The 16,580-nt window shown below is 45.4% G+C and overlaps 2 protein-coding genes and 1 long non-coding RNA gene across 6 annotated transcripts; all 3 read right to left on the minus strand.

The window, feature by feature from the left end:
* Positions 1-1,846: 1,846 nt before the first annotated feature.
* LOC100833405 (pentatricopeptide repeat-containing protein At5g66520) lies at positions 1,847-6,787 on the minus strand. Of its 3 annotated transcripts, none has more exons than XM_003572171.4 (4): positions 4,936-6,787; positions 4,654-4,784; positions 3,905-4,530; positions 1,847-2,199 (listed from the first exon to the last, which is right to left on the minus strand). In XM_003572171.4, exon 1 carries the CDS (start codon positions 6,686-6,688, stop codon positions 4,973-4,975), a length of 1,716 nt encoding a protein of 571 aa, XP_003572219.1. In that variant the 5' UTR covers positions 6,689-6,787; the 3' UTR covers positions 1,847-2,199; positions 3,905-4,530; positions 4,654-4,784; positions 4,936-4,972. The 3 variants fall into 3 exon arrangements, with proteins under 3 accessions (XP_003572219.1, XP_024316228.1, XP_024316227.1); XM_024460460.1 differs by having other exon boundaries at positions 3,052-4,530; XM_024460459.1 differs by having other exon boundaries at positions 2,356-4,530.
* A 1,691-nt stretch (positions 6,788-8,478) lies between these two features.
* On the minus strand, positions 8,479-10,893 carry LOC112271492. Of its 2 annotated transcripts, XR_002964566.1 has the most exons (3): positions 10,675-10,893; positions 9,415-10,531; positions 8,479-8,695 (listed from the first exon to the last, which is right to left on the minus strand). It is a non-coding gene; the product is annotated as an uncharacterized LOC112271492 (long non-coding RNA). The 2 variants fall into 2 exon arrangements; XR_002964567.1 differs by lacking the exon at positions 9,415-10,531.
* On the minus strand, positions 10,894-14,166 carry LOC112271688 (nucleolin-like; the record flags this gene model as incomplete). The annotated part of the gene is made up of 7 exons (XM_024461444.1): positions 14,064-14,166; positions 13,794-13,901; positions 13,447-13,670; positions 12,085-12,682; positions 11,851-11,991; positions 11,591-11,707; positions 10,894-11,388 (listed from the first exon to the last, which is right to left on the minus strand). Coding segments are annotated over exons 4-7 (1,053 nt in total), but the record flags the coding sequence as incomplete, so codon positions are not given.
* Positions 14,167-16,580: the final 2,414 nt, after the last annotated feature.

The raw sequence follows: 16,580 nt of genomic DNA on the forward strand, positions 1-16,580 counted from the left end.
GTATACTCGTATGCTTCTACGCAGTTTCATCTAATATCCCAGCAAACCAATTCTCGTCACCATAATATGTCACAACTGGTAGCCTGCCTACATTTATATAGATATAAAGTGTGGAAACTTAATTCGATGGAATCGGGCATGTTTCACTAGTTGCTTTTATAGGAGAAGAGATGGAGGTGACACTTTGATGCATGCGCGATAAATGAACCAAGTTTCTTCTACTCGTATCATATCATGTGTGCCCGTCCCATGCCGATGGTGAGAGGCATCTGCTAGCCCAATACGACATGCAAATAAAGATTGTAAATCTTCTCCCGATGACTCTCTGCTGCCTCAACAAATCAAGTCGCCTAATAATTTCATTCTTCAAAGCCGAGGCCGGTAATTGGGCCATAAGATCAGCACATGTGCATGGCATATCCATAACCAAGTCCGTTAACCAAATTTGGGACAATATGGTGAATTAGTTATTATTATTTGAGAAACATTCATGGATCAGATGTTTATAAAACTCACTCTTCACATGCTGTCATAAAAAAGAACCCATCCCTCACATAACTCATACTCTCATAGTCTCATAGGGACAACATGTTTCAAAATACTCTCTTAATTAATCTATGTGTTGAAATCCAAAATATAAAGTTCTGGCTTGTCCTCAATTTTTTCAGAAATCAAGAAGCATTTTTCTCGAATAGATCGTCGTTCTACCTAGCAACCAGCCAGGAGTAAACCTAGCAGCTTGCACCGAAGCTCAAAACATGTTCGTTTTTCCTCTGATACAATGAACGGGGCTTTTTACGGTACAATTTACTAGTTCTAAATCAAACATTTTCTCTCTTTCATTAGGCTTACAAATACAATGTACTCCCTCCGTCCAACAATAAGGGGCATATTAGGTTTTGGTTGACCAAACCTTTGACCACAAATTACTCCATTGATATGTAACTAATGTGATCAAAATCATAACCATAAGCAAATATCGTTGAATAGGAATATAATGGATATCAACTTATGTCTTATAACTATATATTATTGAAATAATTTGTGATCAAACCATAGGTGAAAGGAAAGCTAATACGCTTCTTGTTGTTGGACGGAGACAGTGGATCTTACATACATCAACAGAGTCAGAAGAGGTGGAGATCCAGCGACAGTACAAGTCCCTTCGCCGCCGCCTCTAGGCGACACGTGGTGTGTGGGCCGGCTGCACTTCCTCTGTCATAGACTGGACATGCGTTGCGGGGCGTGTACACTTGTGCGCGCGTTTGCAGTTTCATCTAATATCCCAGTACACCTCACCACCATGATATGCCAGCTCTGGAAGCCTACATTTATTTATGATCAGTGTAGAAACTTTGATGGAATGAATCATCTTTCATTGGTTGTTTTTTATAGGGGAAGAGATGGAATCACATGGAAGTGAAGCTTTCATGCGCGGTAAATGAACTAAGTTTCTTCTACCGGTAACATATCATGATTCATGCGTGTGCCTATTGCCGATGGTGAGAGGCATCTGCTCCATGGAGAGCCGAGATTGTAAATCTTCTCCTTATGCCTCTGCTGCTGCTGCCTCAACACATTAATCAAGTCGACTAATTCCATACTTCAGTACTCAGGCCGACGAATGGGCCATATGAGCACATGTAAATGGCATATATCCATTCCATGGCACGTCTTAATTCAGTAACTCTAGTTATGTAGAGCTTATCATGCCCTGTTAAACAAATTGGGACATTATGATGAATTATATGTTTATTTTTTCTTGGAGAAACATGGATTAGATGTTTATAAAACCCACAGAAAAAATAACCCACCCCTCCCTCACATAACTCATACGAACAGCACGTTTTAAAAATATTCTCTTAATCTACATGCTGAAATTCATAATATAAAGTTCTGGCCTCTCTTGTGTCATTTCTCAGAAATCAACAGGCGTTTTTCTCGAATAGATCGCCATTCTACTTAGCAAACATGACAGGAATTCCAACTCCGGGATCAAAGCATCATGTAATATCTTGTGACCAGCTAGGAAAATCCAGCATTGCGGTAGTTCAAAACACATTCATGTTTCCTCTGATTTGAACACCTCCATTTCAACCAAGAAGATTCAGCTGACTGACTGATACGCAATCTGAGACTGAACTCCAATGTGATGTAGTTGCTAGGTACCCCTTCGTCCCAACCATAGTACTACGGCACCTGATTCATTTACAAGACACTGAAAAGTGAGAATCTTAGACAAGCGATTGCTCCAATTACTGCAGTAGAGAGCTAATGAATTCAAAATTTGCACACAAAAAAACAAAAAAACAGAAACACAACTAATTGCATCCGATCAGTGCAGAGGACATGTACTTATCCAAAACGGGGTACTGAGGAGTGTGCGCATGGCCGCATGTGCATGTGCATGTGCTGATGAGCACTTGCCCCAAGTATGGTTAGAAAGAGATTACACCATGCCTGAGATCTTATCTTCTCTTCTTCATTAGGAATCTCCCCAACATATCTACGAAATCTCAAACCTGGTCAAAACTTCAAGATATCATCCCAGCGTATCATAGCCATCAAATCTCATACTCCAGCATTCAGCATGCCAATATGATAATTTACGATCACTGAAGTAATGCAACATTGCCAAATCGAGTAATCCTATTGTTGAGTAACACCCGGCAGCCGACTCGTTCAGGTGTTTGCACGCCCAGAACTACTTACTGCAAAATTGTGTCCATACTTAGCGGATGTGTCTTTAGATAGCCACATATTTTTGACAATAATACACCCAACATTGAGGTCTTTTCAGTTCAATGGATAGTACCAAGTGATGCTATACAACAGCACCTTCATCTCCTACTCTTGGCAGCGGCTGGTCTATCGACCGGACACACTCCATCCGTCATTAATCGCTGCGGCGTCCAACTCCACCTGACATACTCCCTACTGCTACTGCAAAAAGACGCTCTTGGCCGACGCACGTGCGCTAGTTGCCGCTGCAGCCAATCTCAGTGCGGCCAATGTCACGGCAACAGTTGCATGTTGTCACTGAGCACTGACCTTATCGACGGCTTCCAACGGTGCCTTTCCTCGACATTTTCACCATAAACAATGGTGGCCGGCATCACGGAGTCGATCACCACACCGCTAATCACCAGACCACCGAGGCGAAGAATGCCTGGTCAGCTTGTCACTATCATGTCCGCTGTGATGCCTCATGTATACTCGTGTGCTCATTTGCAGTTTCATCTAATACCCCAATGAACCTATTCTCGCCACCATAATATGACAGCACTGGAAGCCTACATCTTATAAATAATTGTAGAAGCTTCAAGATCATGTAGTTGCTTTTATAGGAGAAGAGATGGGAGTGACACTTGCATGCGATAAATGAGTTTCTTATGTGCGTAACATATCATGTCTGTGCCCATCCCATGCTGATGGTGAGAGGTATCTGCTCCATGGAGACCCATTACGACATGCAAAGATTGTAGATCCTCTCCTGATGCCTCAACAAATCAAGTCAACTAATTTCATACTTCAACACTGAGGTTGAAAAGTGGGCCATATGAGCACATGTAAATGGCATATCAGTTCCATAGCAATAGCATGCCCTAATAGTTATGTAAAACTGGCACGGGAGCATAGCGATAAAAGTTCAGGAACTTAGCATGCCCTGTTACACAATTGGGACAATTGTGTGCGTGTGTGAGAGAAACATGGATTGGATGTTTATAAAACTCATCCCTCGCATAAATCATAGGAGGAGCATATTTCAAAAATACTCTTGTAATATATATGCTGAAATTCAAGATGTCCAGAGGAAAAGAAGCTAAAATTCATCCTGGAGATTGATTGTCAGAAAGGAAAGTCATCCAGATCATCCGGATATCTCATCATGTTCTAGAAATACCTTTTCAAGCTACAATGAAGATGCTACCCTTCTTACTTCACCGGACAACGGCCTGTAATATCCAAAATTCTCGAACAAAATCAACATAAGAGTTCCAGCCTGTCCTGATTTTTTCAATTTTCCGGAGGCACTCTACACCAATATGATGTAGTTATTTGGTAGCCTTTCCCAGCCATAGTATGCGATCACCCCTGATTCATTTACAAGACACTGGACAGGTGAGAATCATAGAGAGGCCATGGCTCCAATTACTGCAGTAGATTGCTAATAATTACTCCAACATTTGCACCCAAAAGAAACAGAAACACAGAGACAAGCTGTGTTCATCAGTACAGCATATATTTTCCAAAACAGGTTACCAATGCCTGAGGGAATGTGGGAATGTGCATGTGCTGTCAGTGCTGGTGAGAAATTGCGCCAATAAATAAAGTATGCTCAGAGAGAGATTTCACCATGCCCGAGATCTTTTGGAAAATAAACCATTCCCAATCCTTCTCGGTTCAGAACCTTTACAAAATTTCTAATTTTGGGGGTGTGCTAGATCTAGATTCTTCAACGATTTGGCAGTGTTCTGCGCCAAACAAGAGTAATATTTTTGCATGGCTGCTAATCAAACATAGGATACCCTGCAAAAAAAAAATCAAACATAGGATGAAAGTTAGAGCGGTTTTATTCCGGCAGAAAGTCATGATTTCGATAACTGCCCAAGACTCAATTGTGAAGAAGTATATGCTGAGAAGAAGACTTACGTTCTGTGTACACTTCATGCCAGTGAGATCAGAATCTTAGCCAGCTTCTTTGTCAATAGCCCACACTGTCTTACAAGCCACTGGTGCATGGCCGGTTGACAAACTCGTTTTGAAGCAAATGGCCATGGTACCTACATTTCATACATGAAAAAAAAAAATTAATTGCCATCACAGAATCTTGATTGGGAATAGGGAAAAGTTTGCTTCTATGATTGTATTGTTTGCGCTGCTTGTTGTATACAAGTAGTGGATCCTAATATAGGAAACCAGTGCCTTGCTTACATTTTTCCTAGAGAACCTTGCCATTCATGCTTCTGGCCTACCAATAATCCAAGCAAGAACATGAGCCATTCTTGAAGTGGTGGAAACGGTTACGATCTCTGACAACTATAACTCGATCGTAGACCTCCGAGACTATCTTCATCACCGAGTGGCAATCCTCACAGATTCTCAGGTTCTTCACTATTCGGATAACAGCCCCTCTCCTGGTGCTTATGAGTCCCAAGGCAAGTGCCAGCTTCTCACTGTGCTGCGAGATGCAAACTTCTTTGTCCTCCTCATCAATGTCAAAGGCAACTTCTTTAGTTGAAGGCCTGTGCCCCTTGAGGCTTAAGGTCTTGCAAACCTCATCAAGCATTGCATATATCCGATCAGACTGAGGATGTGAATGGTCTCCAGACAAGAACTCGTAAACAACACCATCGAGTTCGACAATACTAGATCCTGGAGGCTTGTATATCCTATGTTCTTTCATCGAGCTCCTGACCTCTTGAACAAGGTCCCATTTTCCAGCAGCAGCATAGGCATTAGATAAGAACACACAGGCCCCGGCATGGTGAGGATCCAATTTGAGTATCTCCATGGCGGCCATCTGCCCCATGTCGACATTCTTGTGGGCCCTACAAGCGACCAAGAGAGCACCCCAGAGCGCAACATCAGCCTTGAATGGTACGGTCTCAATGAGAGCCAATGCCTCCTCCAACTGGCCCGCTCGACCAAGCAGATCAACAACACAACCGTAATGTTCTATGGTGGGTTGTAAATGATATTCGATGGGCATACAGTGCAAGAACATCTTGCCCTCGTCCACCATGCCAGCATGGGAACACGCACTCAGCACCGCGGTCATGGTGATGGAATCTGGGTCCACCCCGATGTTCTTCATCTCGGCAAACAACTTCAGTGCATCCCTCGGGAGCCCGTTGACAGCCAGCCCAGCTATCATGACGGACCAGGTCCGGACATCCTTGTCGAGCATCTCGTGGAACACAGACCATGCGCTCTCGACATCTCCGCACCTCATGTACATGTTGAGCAGAGCGGTACCAAGATTCCTCGTAGTATTCCGGCAGGTCCTCGCATGGTAGGCATGCGCCCAGCGGCCGGTGTCGAGCGCACCGAGATGCGAGCAGGCAGAGACGACTGCGAGCAGCGTGACCTCGTCGGTGGCGACCATCTGGCGGAAGAGTCGTAGCACGTGGGTGTATAATCCTTGGGAGAGGTAGGCGTGGAGGAGTGAGTTCCAGAGGGCCAGGTCCCTTTGGTTGGGGGGACTTCGGTCGAACACCTCGCGTGCGGCCGGCAGGTCGCCAGCGGCAGCGTAGAAGGAGAGCATTGACGCGCTGATGAAGCGGTCGCGGGACTCGAGACCGCGGCGGAAGAGGGAGGCGTGGACGGCGGTGCCGGCTGCTGCTTCTCTTGGTGGATGGGCGGGGAGGAGGCGGGCGCAGGCGGCGAGGAGTGGCGGGTAGGTGTAGTTGTTGGGGTTGGAGAGGGGGTTGAGGAGCATGGAGCGGTAGAGCGCGACGGCGAGGTGGGGGCGAGGGCCGTGCGCGAGGGAGCGGATGGTGGTGTTGTAGGAGAAGGTGGTGGGGTGGGCTTGGAGGAGGGAGATGGCGTAGGGGAGGGAGGAGTTGGCAGCTGATGCAGCGAGCGGGGCAGCGGCGGAAGGGTCATCGAAGAGGGCGCCGGAGCGGAGGAGGCGGGCGTGGAGGGGCTTGTTTGGGCCCGTCGTGGTGATCGGCGGCGGCGGCATCGGAGTTAGGAGCAGACAGCAGAGGACCTCACCAGCTCACCTGACGTGGGCGGTGCCGCGGTGGGCGGCGCTTCCTTGCGCTATGCACCTCCCCTCCCACGTGCCAGCTTAAACTTTGAAAACTTTGAAACCATTTTTGATGTCAAAACTTTCTGAAAAGAAGTAAACGGATAGTAACATTTGTACAAAAGTGAACATGATAGGAGTAAGAGTAAAACTTCTTACTTGCACATGATTTTAACCATGAATATAGCCTGATCATCCATGCTTTTTAAAAATGGTAAACATATATTGAATAACATATTACAAGCATGAAAATTTATATGCTTACATACATATAAATAAAAAATAGAATTTTATGTAAGATTGGGAACATCGAAAATTTTGAATTAAATGTTCAACTCGAGAATATATGTGTACATGTTCAACTTGCGATCATGTGTTTGTTATTTTCTTTGGAGCTAAAATTTTAGGGCGCGACTAGTGGGCGGCCGTTGGCTGGTTAGGCCAAGCCAGCCAACGGCCATATAAGGTAGGTGCGGACCCACTCCCCATCCCGCGTGGCCAGAAAAGGAAAGGGATCCTTGGTCCATCCCGACCGGCCCCCACCTGGTCCTGGCGCCCCGCACGCGACCGCGCGGGCCTTTTTCGCGCGTCCCCGCGCCACCCACCACCCTTCACGTGGCCAGCTGGCCCCACCACACCCGTGTTCCCCCCACACCCTTGCTTCTCTTGCCCTCGTGGGTTCTTTCTTCTTCCCTACGAAAGCAACGCTGGATCTGGCCTAGCGTTGGCAATGGCGACCACCCCTGCAACGCTAAAAACCAGCAAAAAACTGCCGTAAAAAAGGGCTAAAAAAAGGTGCGTCCCTTCCTCCCTCCTAACCAAAGCAGCGCGCTTCCTGTTCTCCCCCTCTTGCTTCGGTTTCAGTCAGTTTTGTGCCCTGCAAGTTGTAAAGTTGCAGGAAATTGCATGTCCGATCTTGTGAGTTGCAAACCTCTGTTCTGGTTAGTTGCTTGGATGAGAAAAAAATCAAGTCCTCCCCCCACCCCCGAGAAAAGAGATACTAGCTAGCTCTATTTTGGGCTCAATTTTTGGATTTACTAAGAAAAGTTGCCGCTCTTAACGTTGATAGTTTCCGGTCATACTGTATTGCGCTAAGTTGTTGTGTTCTTCAACAAAGTGAAAAGGCACCAGAGTGCAAAAAAAAGCATCATGTTGCAAGCTCTATTAAGAAGTTGCAGGGGAGGCTACCCCCCTCCCCCCCCCCCCTTATAGTGGAGAAGTTGCTACTCCACAAATGGCAAGTTGCTGCGTCACATTTTAAAGTTGCAAGAAAAAAGGGGGGGAAGTGTGTGCAAACTAGATAGCAACACAAGTGGCATGACATTTTTTTGCAAGATGCCAGATATCATGAACCCCCACTGTTTTGGAAACATGAAAAAAGAAGTATGGCATCTGCTATTTACCATGAACTTCATAGCACATTAAAAAGGAAAAAAGAACTATGTACTCTAGAGTGGAAAAGTTGCTACTCCACAGATGACAAGTTGCTGCATCACAATTAAAAGTTGCAAAAAAAAGAGACAAAAAAATGTGTACAACCATATATCATGACATTTTTTGCAGATGCCATATATCATGAAACCCACTGTTTTGGACTCATGAAAGTGAAATTAGGGCATCTGCTATTTACCATGAACTGCATAGCACATGAAGAAAAACAAACTTAGGAACAAACTATGAGGAAGTTGGTAGATAATCATAGGTAGGTCTATACACACACTTAATTTGTAGCACACCATATAGCATAGCGTCTATATACAAGATAGAGAAAGTAGCATAACACCATATGTTCTGGGCATTTTTCTGACTAGACCATAGTGTCTATATACAAGAAAAAAAGTAACACATCAAGCTAGCTGTGTATAAGAGACAAAAAGATCCTTGAACTTCAATTCCCTGTGCATTCTTGTCCTGTATCATCATCATACTCGCGGCACCTACCTGCGTACAAAAAAGCATACAGCGGGAAATGTTAGATACCCATGTTAAGTTACCAGTTTCGTATGAAAAGTTGCATGATTAGCAAGGATAGTTGCTGCCTTTTCTGTAACAGTTGCTTGCCCGATTTTTTTTGTTGTTAGTGCTGTAAATGTTGCCTTGTTGTTGTTTTTAGGACTGTTTTTACCTGCCCTTTTATCTGTGATTATCTGCCCTTTTATCTGTGACAAGACATGGAACTGATGGGCAAAATATGCAACTTTCCTAATGCAGGTTGCAAAAAAAAGGGGTAAAAAAATGCTGGACTTGACGAAATCCCATGTGACCTAGATGATGGCTTTGGGGAATGTGTTGAACCAGCCTATTGCACCCCAGCTATCCCGGTTGCTGTGCATGAGGAAGTGGGAGAGTCTCCTACGACTATTCGCATTGCTGAGAACGAACCCTTGGTCGGGGCGCCTATCACTGGAGACAGTACTACAGTTGCTGATCACACTAATGTAGTTGCTGAAGACAGTGTGGGAGTTGCTGAAGACACTACCGGAGTTGCTTGTGATGCTCCTGACAACATTGAGCAAGCGATTGAATACTCCTCTCAGCCACAGGAGCCATTCCTGGGCATGCGATTTGACACCCTGGCCGGTGCCAAGGCGCATTGCAATGCTTATGCACGTGTGATGGGTTTTTCTATCAAATCAAACACATCAAGGCGGTCATCTTACACATATCTGGTGGAGAAGCAGCAGTTTGTTTGCAACAAGTTTAGAAAGCCCAAACCTATGGACGATGCTGCCGGCCAATCATCTAATCCCACCGGCAACTCATCTAAGGCACGTCGTGACGAGAGTTCTAGAGATGAGGAACATGTAGATGCCTGTAGCTGGCAACTCCCTCCTGGTTCCCTGCAACTCTGTGGCTGGGGGTGGTAACTCCCCCCCCCCTGGTTCCCTGCAACTCTATGCCTGTAGCTGGCAGCCCCCTCCTGGTTCCCTGCAACTCTGTGGCTGGGGGTGGCAACTCCCCCTTGGTTCCCTACAACTCTGTGGCTGGGGGTGGCAACTCTTCCTTGGTTCCCTGCAACTCTATGACTTGGGCTGACAACTCCTACCTGTTTCCCTGTAACTTTGTGACTTGGTCTGGCAACTCTTGCATGATTCCCTGCAACTCGGTGACTTTTGCTGGCAACTCTTCCCTGGTTCCCTGCAAATCTCTAGCTGGGGCTTGCAACACCTCCATTATTCCCTGCAACTCTGTGGCTGTTGCTGGCAAACCCTCCTGTTGTGCTGAAGCCTACTTGGTTGTGCCTTGTAACTCTGGAGCTATATCTGATAACTTTGACTCTGTATGAAGCACCTTCCCAATAGCACCATGCAACTCTCCTGCTGGAACTGTCAATTATTCTTCTGCGCGTCTGGCCTCCATAGCAGGTCTTGCGAGGGGTTGCTGCTTCTTTCCTATTATCTTCCTAGGAGCTAGAACCTTCTTCTTTTTCTCTTTTTTATGTAGAGGATCTGCTGCTTCTTTCCCTTTGTTCAAAACTTCGTCTGCTAGGGTTGCTGCTCTTCTCCTTTTTGCCAAAGCTGGATCTGGTGCCCCTCCTCCCGGTGCTGCTACTGCTGTTGGTCCTGGTGCTGCTGCTCCTTGTGGTGCATCTGTAGCCGCTTCATCGAAACTCGCTGCTTGATTCATCCAATAATCTATCATACTTTGTTGGCAAAGTTCAGGGAACAAATCCTTGCCCTCTGACTTATTTTCATCACTCTTCTTCAGTTCACTTGCTGTAACCTCATCGAAAGCCTTCTTCCGTACATTCTCTTCAAAGCTCAAAATGTCTGGCAGCTATGGGTTCAAAAAATGTTGCAAAAGAAAAGATGTTGGAATCCCTAAATAAGAGTTGCAACTGGTACCACTTGTTTGTGTGCCTACAGATATTACACATATTGCTGCTGAAAAAAAAGGGACGGGAAGTGATAGGTCGTTACCTCAAATGTAGGCACTTGGTGGTGCTCCGGTTTGAGGTTTACTAAATCGATGAGATTTATCTCGGTGTTGTTGTCCATGATATTGTCGACTGCTGATCCCGAAGAATTGCCCATTTTCCTTCGGTAGTATTGGAATCTCCAACTTGAATTTTCAATCCAGCCCCCTAGTGTGGTGTCGTCATCTGGACTTTTATCCCTAGAGGTTTCCTTGGGTGATGCCTCGCCCTCGGCGACACCTCCGGATCCGCTTTGGTCATCGTCGTCATCTTCGCCGCTGGTGTTGCCTTCTTCGCCTGTCCCATCTTCATCTTCTTTGTCGTCTTCTTCTTCATCTTCTTCGTCGTCGTCATCTTTGCCATTGCTGTTGCCTTCGTCATTCCTTGGTGCCGCCTCTTCTGTACCTTTGCCGGCGCCGTCACCGTCGCTGCCGGACTCCTCGGAGCTGGTGTGCTCATTGCTGGTATCTCCGGTGTGATCGTCATCGTCACCCGTTGCCCCCTCTTCATCTTCTTCTACACTGTCTTCGCTGTCTTCAAACTCGCTTTCGTCATCCTCCGTGCGAGGCCTCTTCCTTGTAGGGTTACTGCTGCTTGCTCCATCAGATTCCTCATATATCTTTGCTATGCCTTGCACGAACGCACTCATCTTCATTGATATGTGCTTTGAGATATCAGTGCAAAAGCTGTTGACAAGATCAGCAATTTTCCTCTTCTTCTGTATATTCACAACACAAAAAACACAAAAAACCCTGTATTATGTTTTGCTGCTATGCCAAAAGACAGAAGATGCAATGTTGGTGCTGATATAAAAAAGCTGCAGGCATATAAGTGCAAAAAGTTGCTGCACATCAACATGGAGTTGCTGACACAAGCACAAGGAGTTTTTTTTTTGGAGAAAGGAAAAAAGTGGTACTTACATTTGCACTTGTGTTCGTTGGTAGTTTAGATGCGACAAACTTTCCCGCAGCAGCTGGTCCTCCATACAATACATTTGTTTCTTCGACCTGAGTTGCTCCAGCATAGACGTCCTTTAGCTGCCAAAAAAAAGAAGATGAACTAATTAGAATTCTACTGCCAAATGAGCAATTCTCCAGCAACTTTGTTAGCAAAGAAAAGCAAAAAATGGCTTGTCTTTAGCAACTATTTGCAACTGCTGAGAAAAAGCTGACACACTCACCGGCAACTTGCCGAACTGCCCATCCTCCTTTGTGTACTTCTTCATGACTTTCTTAATAAGAGCTGGGGTCCATGCTTGAACCCTCATCCTGCAGCCGGTGATGTGCTCGCCGTGGGCAAGGGAGTCCAGGTATAACATCTGCTGAAAAAACACATAAAAAAGAGAAAAATAAGGTGTTGTTGTGTAGGGCCTCATAAAAGAAAAGATTCCGATAAGTGACAAGAAAAAACATACCAGAAGATGAAATACACAACACGACATCGAATTTTTCTTGTCACCAAGATCAAGGAATGCGTGTTGGATAGAATCTACCACAAATTGACAGAAACCCAAATCTGACAACTTTGTTAGGTCGAGCACCGCCGGAAAGCTTTGTGGGCTCACTTTTGTGCTGGTGCTGGGGCGGAAGAACCCGCTGATCGCTGTGATGAGCCATGCTCTAAAAAAGTTGTCATCTGCTGTCCCGTTCATGTCCTTTATCATATCGACCCAGGTGGACAGCTGTGCTGATTTGGCATTCTCCATGCCATACATTTCAATGATGGTGTGGTTGGCGTCCTGATCTACCACGTATGGCACCGGCCTCCCCTTTTTACAAAGATCTCAGATCCACTTCACACTGTTTGCATCCACGGCGATCTTGCCCCTCTCTAGGAATACCATCTCGCAGGAGTCGGCGTGGTAGCACGACATGAGATACTTGGTCATTTTATCAGACATGGTTGCTGGGACGTATGTTAGCCCCCCAAAACCATAATTCTCAGTGACTTTGATTTGATTGTCGTTGAGCAACTCATTCAGCTTGAAAAGCCTGGAGGGCGAGGCCCGATTCCTACCACGTTGTGGAGACGTAAAAGAAAAAATGGGTGTTGTTAGAACATTCTAATAAACAACAGATAAAAGTGCATTTTGTGTTGGAAAAAAAAGGCTCTATTGAGTTGGTTGCAAGGTATTAGTTGCCAGCTGTAGTGCAGTAGTTGCTAGAACTAGTGTATTTAGTTGGCTAGTTCTAAGTAACCTAAAGTTGCCAGTCCTACTATCAAAATGTTGCTATCTCTTGTTTGATTAGTTGCTATCTCTGGTATTTTAGTTCCCATATTAGTTGCTAACTCTTACAAAAAATGATATGCATGTTCCTCGGTAAAAAATGAAAGGTTGCTAGTGCTAGCGAAAAAGGTTGCTATATCTAGTGCAGTAGTAGCTAGGGCTAGTCGGCTAGTTGCTAGGCAACTAATATTAGTTGCGTGTTCCTACTATGAAAAATTAAGTAAAATAAAATTTGCCAGTCCTACTATCAAATGTTGCTATCTCTTGTTTGATTGGTTTGCTATCTCTGATATATTAGGTGCTAGCTCATGCATGTTCCCCCAAGTAAAAAAAGCAAAAAACTGCTTGTGCTAAGAAAAAAGTTGCTATATCTAGATTGATTAGTTGCTAGGGGGGTAGACTTGTGGTTTGCATAAGAAATCATCGGCTCTATTTACTATTGAACATTACGTATCTGTAGTTTCAAAAAAAAACACTCAGTGGAAGCATAGAAAAATGGAAAAAAAATAGAGAAAAAATAGCGGTCTTAGGTTGTTTTTCAGTTCTTACATTCTTGGGGTCAGGAGCTCTAGCTCTGAGTCCCTTCCCTTTTCTTGCAATCTATTGCGCGGCTCCTTCTTCAACTTGCGCAGCTTGTTCTTCAACTTGCGAGGCTTGTTCTTCAACTTGCGGGGCTTGTTCTTCAACTTGCAGATCTTGTTCTTGACCTTCCTCTGGTCCACCAGGTGGCTTCGTGTGCTTTGCAGCCCGTTTATAGAATCTGCGTCTTTTTGCTTGAAAAAGATGACATTAATTTAGGTAATTTAGGACTCCAGTAAAAAAAAGGTCGGTTGCTGGGTTTGCAACAAAAGAAATGTTTTGCGTATACACTTGTGGAAATTGCTACCCGCGCTTACCGGATTTCGAGCATGAGCACGTGCTGTCTCAACAGGCAGTTTGCTTCTGCTGCCTCCGGCATCACCTTCACCGCTGGTGTCCATATTATCGTCCCCGGGAGCCGTGGGCTGTAAAAAAGACAAAAAAAAGAGAGAGAGAATTAGCATTTGCAGATAGGATTGCCAAAAAAAAAATGCTAGGATGCTATCATCCCTGGAAGCTTGAACCTATAGAAAGACCCAAAATGACATGATGCTACTAATATAGAAGTGAAGTTGTGTAGGCTGTACCTATGCAGTCTCAACAGCTGGTTGAGTGCGGCTGCCTCCACCATCATCTTCGCCAACGGTACCCGTGTTATCGTCACCGAAAGCCATTGGCTGTAGGAAAAACACAATAACATGTTAGAAGATAGTGCAGAACAAATCCTTGTCGCTGAATAAAAATAAGCAGGATGAATATGTGATTCACATGTCAAATGAAAAAAAAGAAAACCATATAGCAACTCTGGTATTTTGCAACTAACCACAAAACTAGGCAACCCATACAGAGCTATTTTGCAACTTTATGTTCAATCTGAGCAACCATATATAGCATCTTAACACTATTTTGCAACCCATGCAGAACTATTTTTGCAACTACCCCCACAACTACTAGGCAACTCTATGGTCCATTTGAGCAACCATATAGCAAACTCTACTATTTTGCAACACATATAGAACTGTTTTGCAACTAGCTCACAAAACTAGGCAACCCCCCATGATCCATCTGAGCAACTATGTATATCATCTTAGGACTGAGTGTTCTTGCAACCCATATAGAACTGTTTGCAACTAACCAACAAAACTAGGCAACCCCACATGATCCATCTGAGCAACTATGTATATCATCTTAGGGCTGGGTTATTCTTGCAACCCATAAAGAACAAATTTGCAACTAACCCACAAAACTAGGCAACCCCCCTATGATCCATCTGAGCAACTATGTATATCATCTTAGGACTAGGTATTCTTGCAACCCATACAGAACTGTTTGCAACTAACCCACAGAACTAGGCAACTCTATGTTCCATCTGAGCAACCATATATAGCATCTTAGGATTGGGTATTTTGCAACCCATACAAAACTATTTGGCAACTAATTTACAAAACTAGGCAACTCTATGTTCCATCTGAGCAACCATATATAGCATCTTAGAATTCGATATTTTGCAACCCATAAACTTTGCAACTAACCCACAAAACTAGGCAACCCCCATGATCCATCTGAGCAACCATATTCGAAGCCGCCAAGTCAACCTAATCAATTTCGAAGCCTTTTGCAAAAAACAACCTAATTGATTCAAAAAACCCTGCAAAATCAACCTAATCAACCTAAAATCAAGGGTAAAATCAATTCGAAAGTCCTAATGATCTCCCTACAAAATCATCAACCTAATCACCCCAACTCAATTCGAAGCCGCTTCATGCAAAACCAACCCATCTCATCTCAAAAAACCGAACAAAATCCGCAAATCCCGCTACATGCAAGCGCCCCCAAACCCCCGCAACAGTCTACAAATTACAGGCGCACACAAACTACTCGTATATGTGCTTCTTCAAAAATGTGAAATGATGACATGGTAGGAGACACGACATATCACATTTCACAAATAACAACAGGCAAACAAACCATTCCAGGTTCAGGCTCAGCTATCAACTCCAAGCTCTTTACCTCTGAGGGTCTGACAAACCGTTGAGAAACACACAATCTTCACCGCTGTAAATTAGTAGTACTCCACTGATTTAAGTCATTTAACCCTCTAACTCTTTTTTTGCAAAGATTTAACCTTCTAACTAATCACATCAAGGAGAACCAAACAGCGTGCTTGCAGCAACAAGTGAGAGCCTAAGGGCGTGTTTGGATGCCCAGAGGGCCGCAGCTCGCACCGCACCGGCGATGCAGCGGCTGGGCTACAAGCACGGGAGATGCAAGCCAAAGCCGCAGTCCACTGTTTGGTGATTCCCGACGCGGCCTGCAGGAGCGAAAGATGGCATGGCGGACCGGACGCCGCAACCGTCGTCATCGGAGCTGGAACCGGTCGAATAAATGGCGGCGGCGGCCCATGGATTTGAGGACACCAACGAGCGCTTGTAGAGGAGGAAGGGGAGGAGGGACGGACGGCGGAGGCGGGAGGAGTGGCCGGGACCGGCGGTAGGCGCCGGTGAGGAGGAGCAGTGGCGCCGGTGAGAAGGAGCAGCGTGCGGTGGCGGCGCCCTCCTGTAAAGGAGGAGGAGGAGCCGATTTGCAAGCGGCGGGCTGCGGGCGGCGCAGGAACGGGCCGACGGGCGGACGACGGTTGAGATGGAGATTGCAGCGAGAAATCGATGGGGAGGAGCAACGGGAGAGAAGAACGATGCTGCAGCTTCTTTGGGAACGAGGACCGATCCGGCTGGAGGTGGAGAGCGCCCGCTTGTCCGACACCGCAGGAGTGGGGGCGGGCGACGGAACCGGAGCGGAACTGGCGGCGCTTCGTGGACAGGAGTGCAGGGTTGTGTGGAGTGGGAAAGTATAAGAAAACGTTTCGCGTCTTTTCTTTACGTGCGTCGGGCGGGGTGCGTGATTGGTGCCAGGGACGTACGGCGACGGCCAAACCATCACCACCAACTCCAATTTAATATATTGGTACAGATACACCCTCCGTTCCATAATTTTTGTCTCAAATTTGCCCAAAAATGGATGTATCTATTCCTTAAAAATGTCTAGATATATGTAATATTTCAACAAGAATTATGGAACGGAGGGAGTAGTTTGTTAATTTTATATTC

The sequence above is a fragment of the Brachypodium distachyon genome, chromosome 3 (assembly GCF_000005505.3).
Source record: "Brachypodium distachyon strain Bd21 chromosome 3, Brachypodium_distachyon_v3.0, whole genome shotgun sequence".
Classification (NCBI taxonomy): Eukaryota; Viridiplantae; Streptophyta; class Magnoliopsida; order Poales; family Poaceae; genus Brachypodium; species Brachypodium distachyon.

Coding starts and splice junctions, on each gene's coding strand:
- LOC100833405 (XM_003572171.4), bottom strand. CDS start 6,688: ATGCCGCCGCCGCCGATCACCACGACGGGCCCAAACAAGCCCCTCCAC.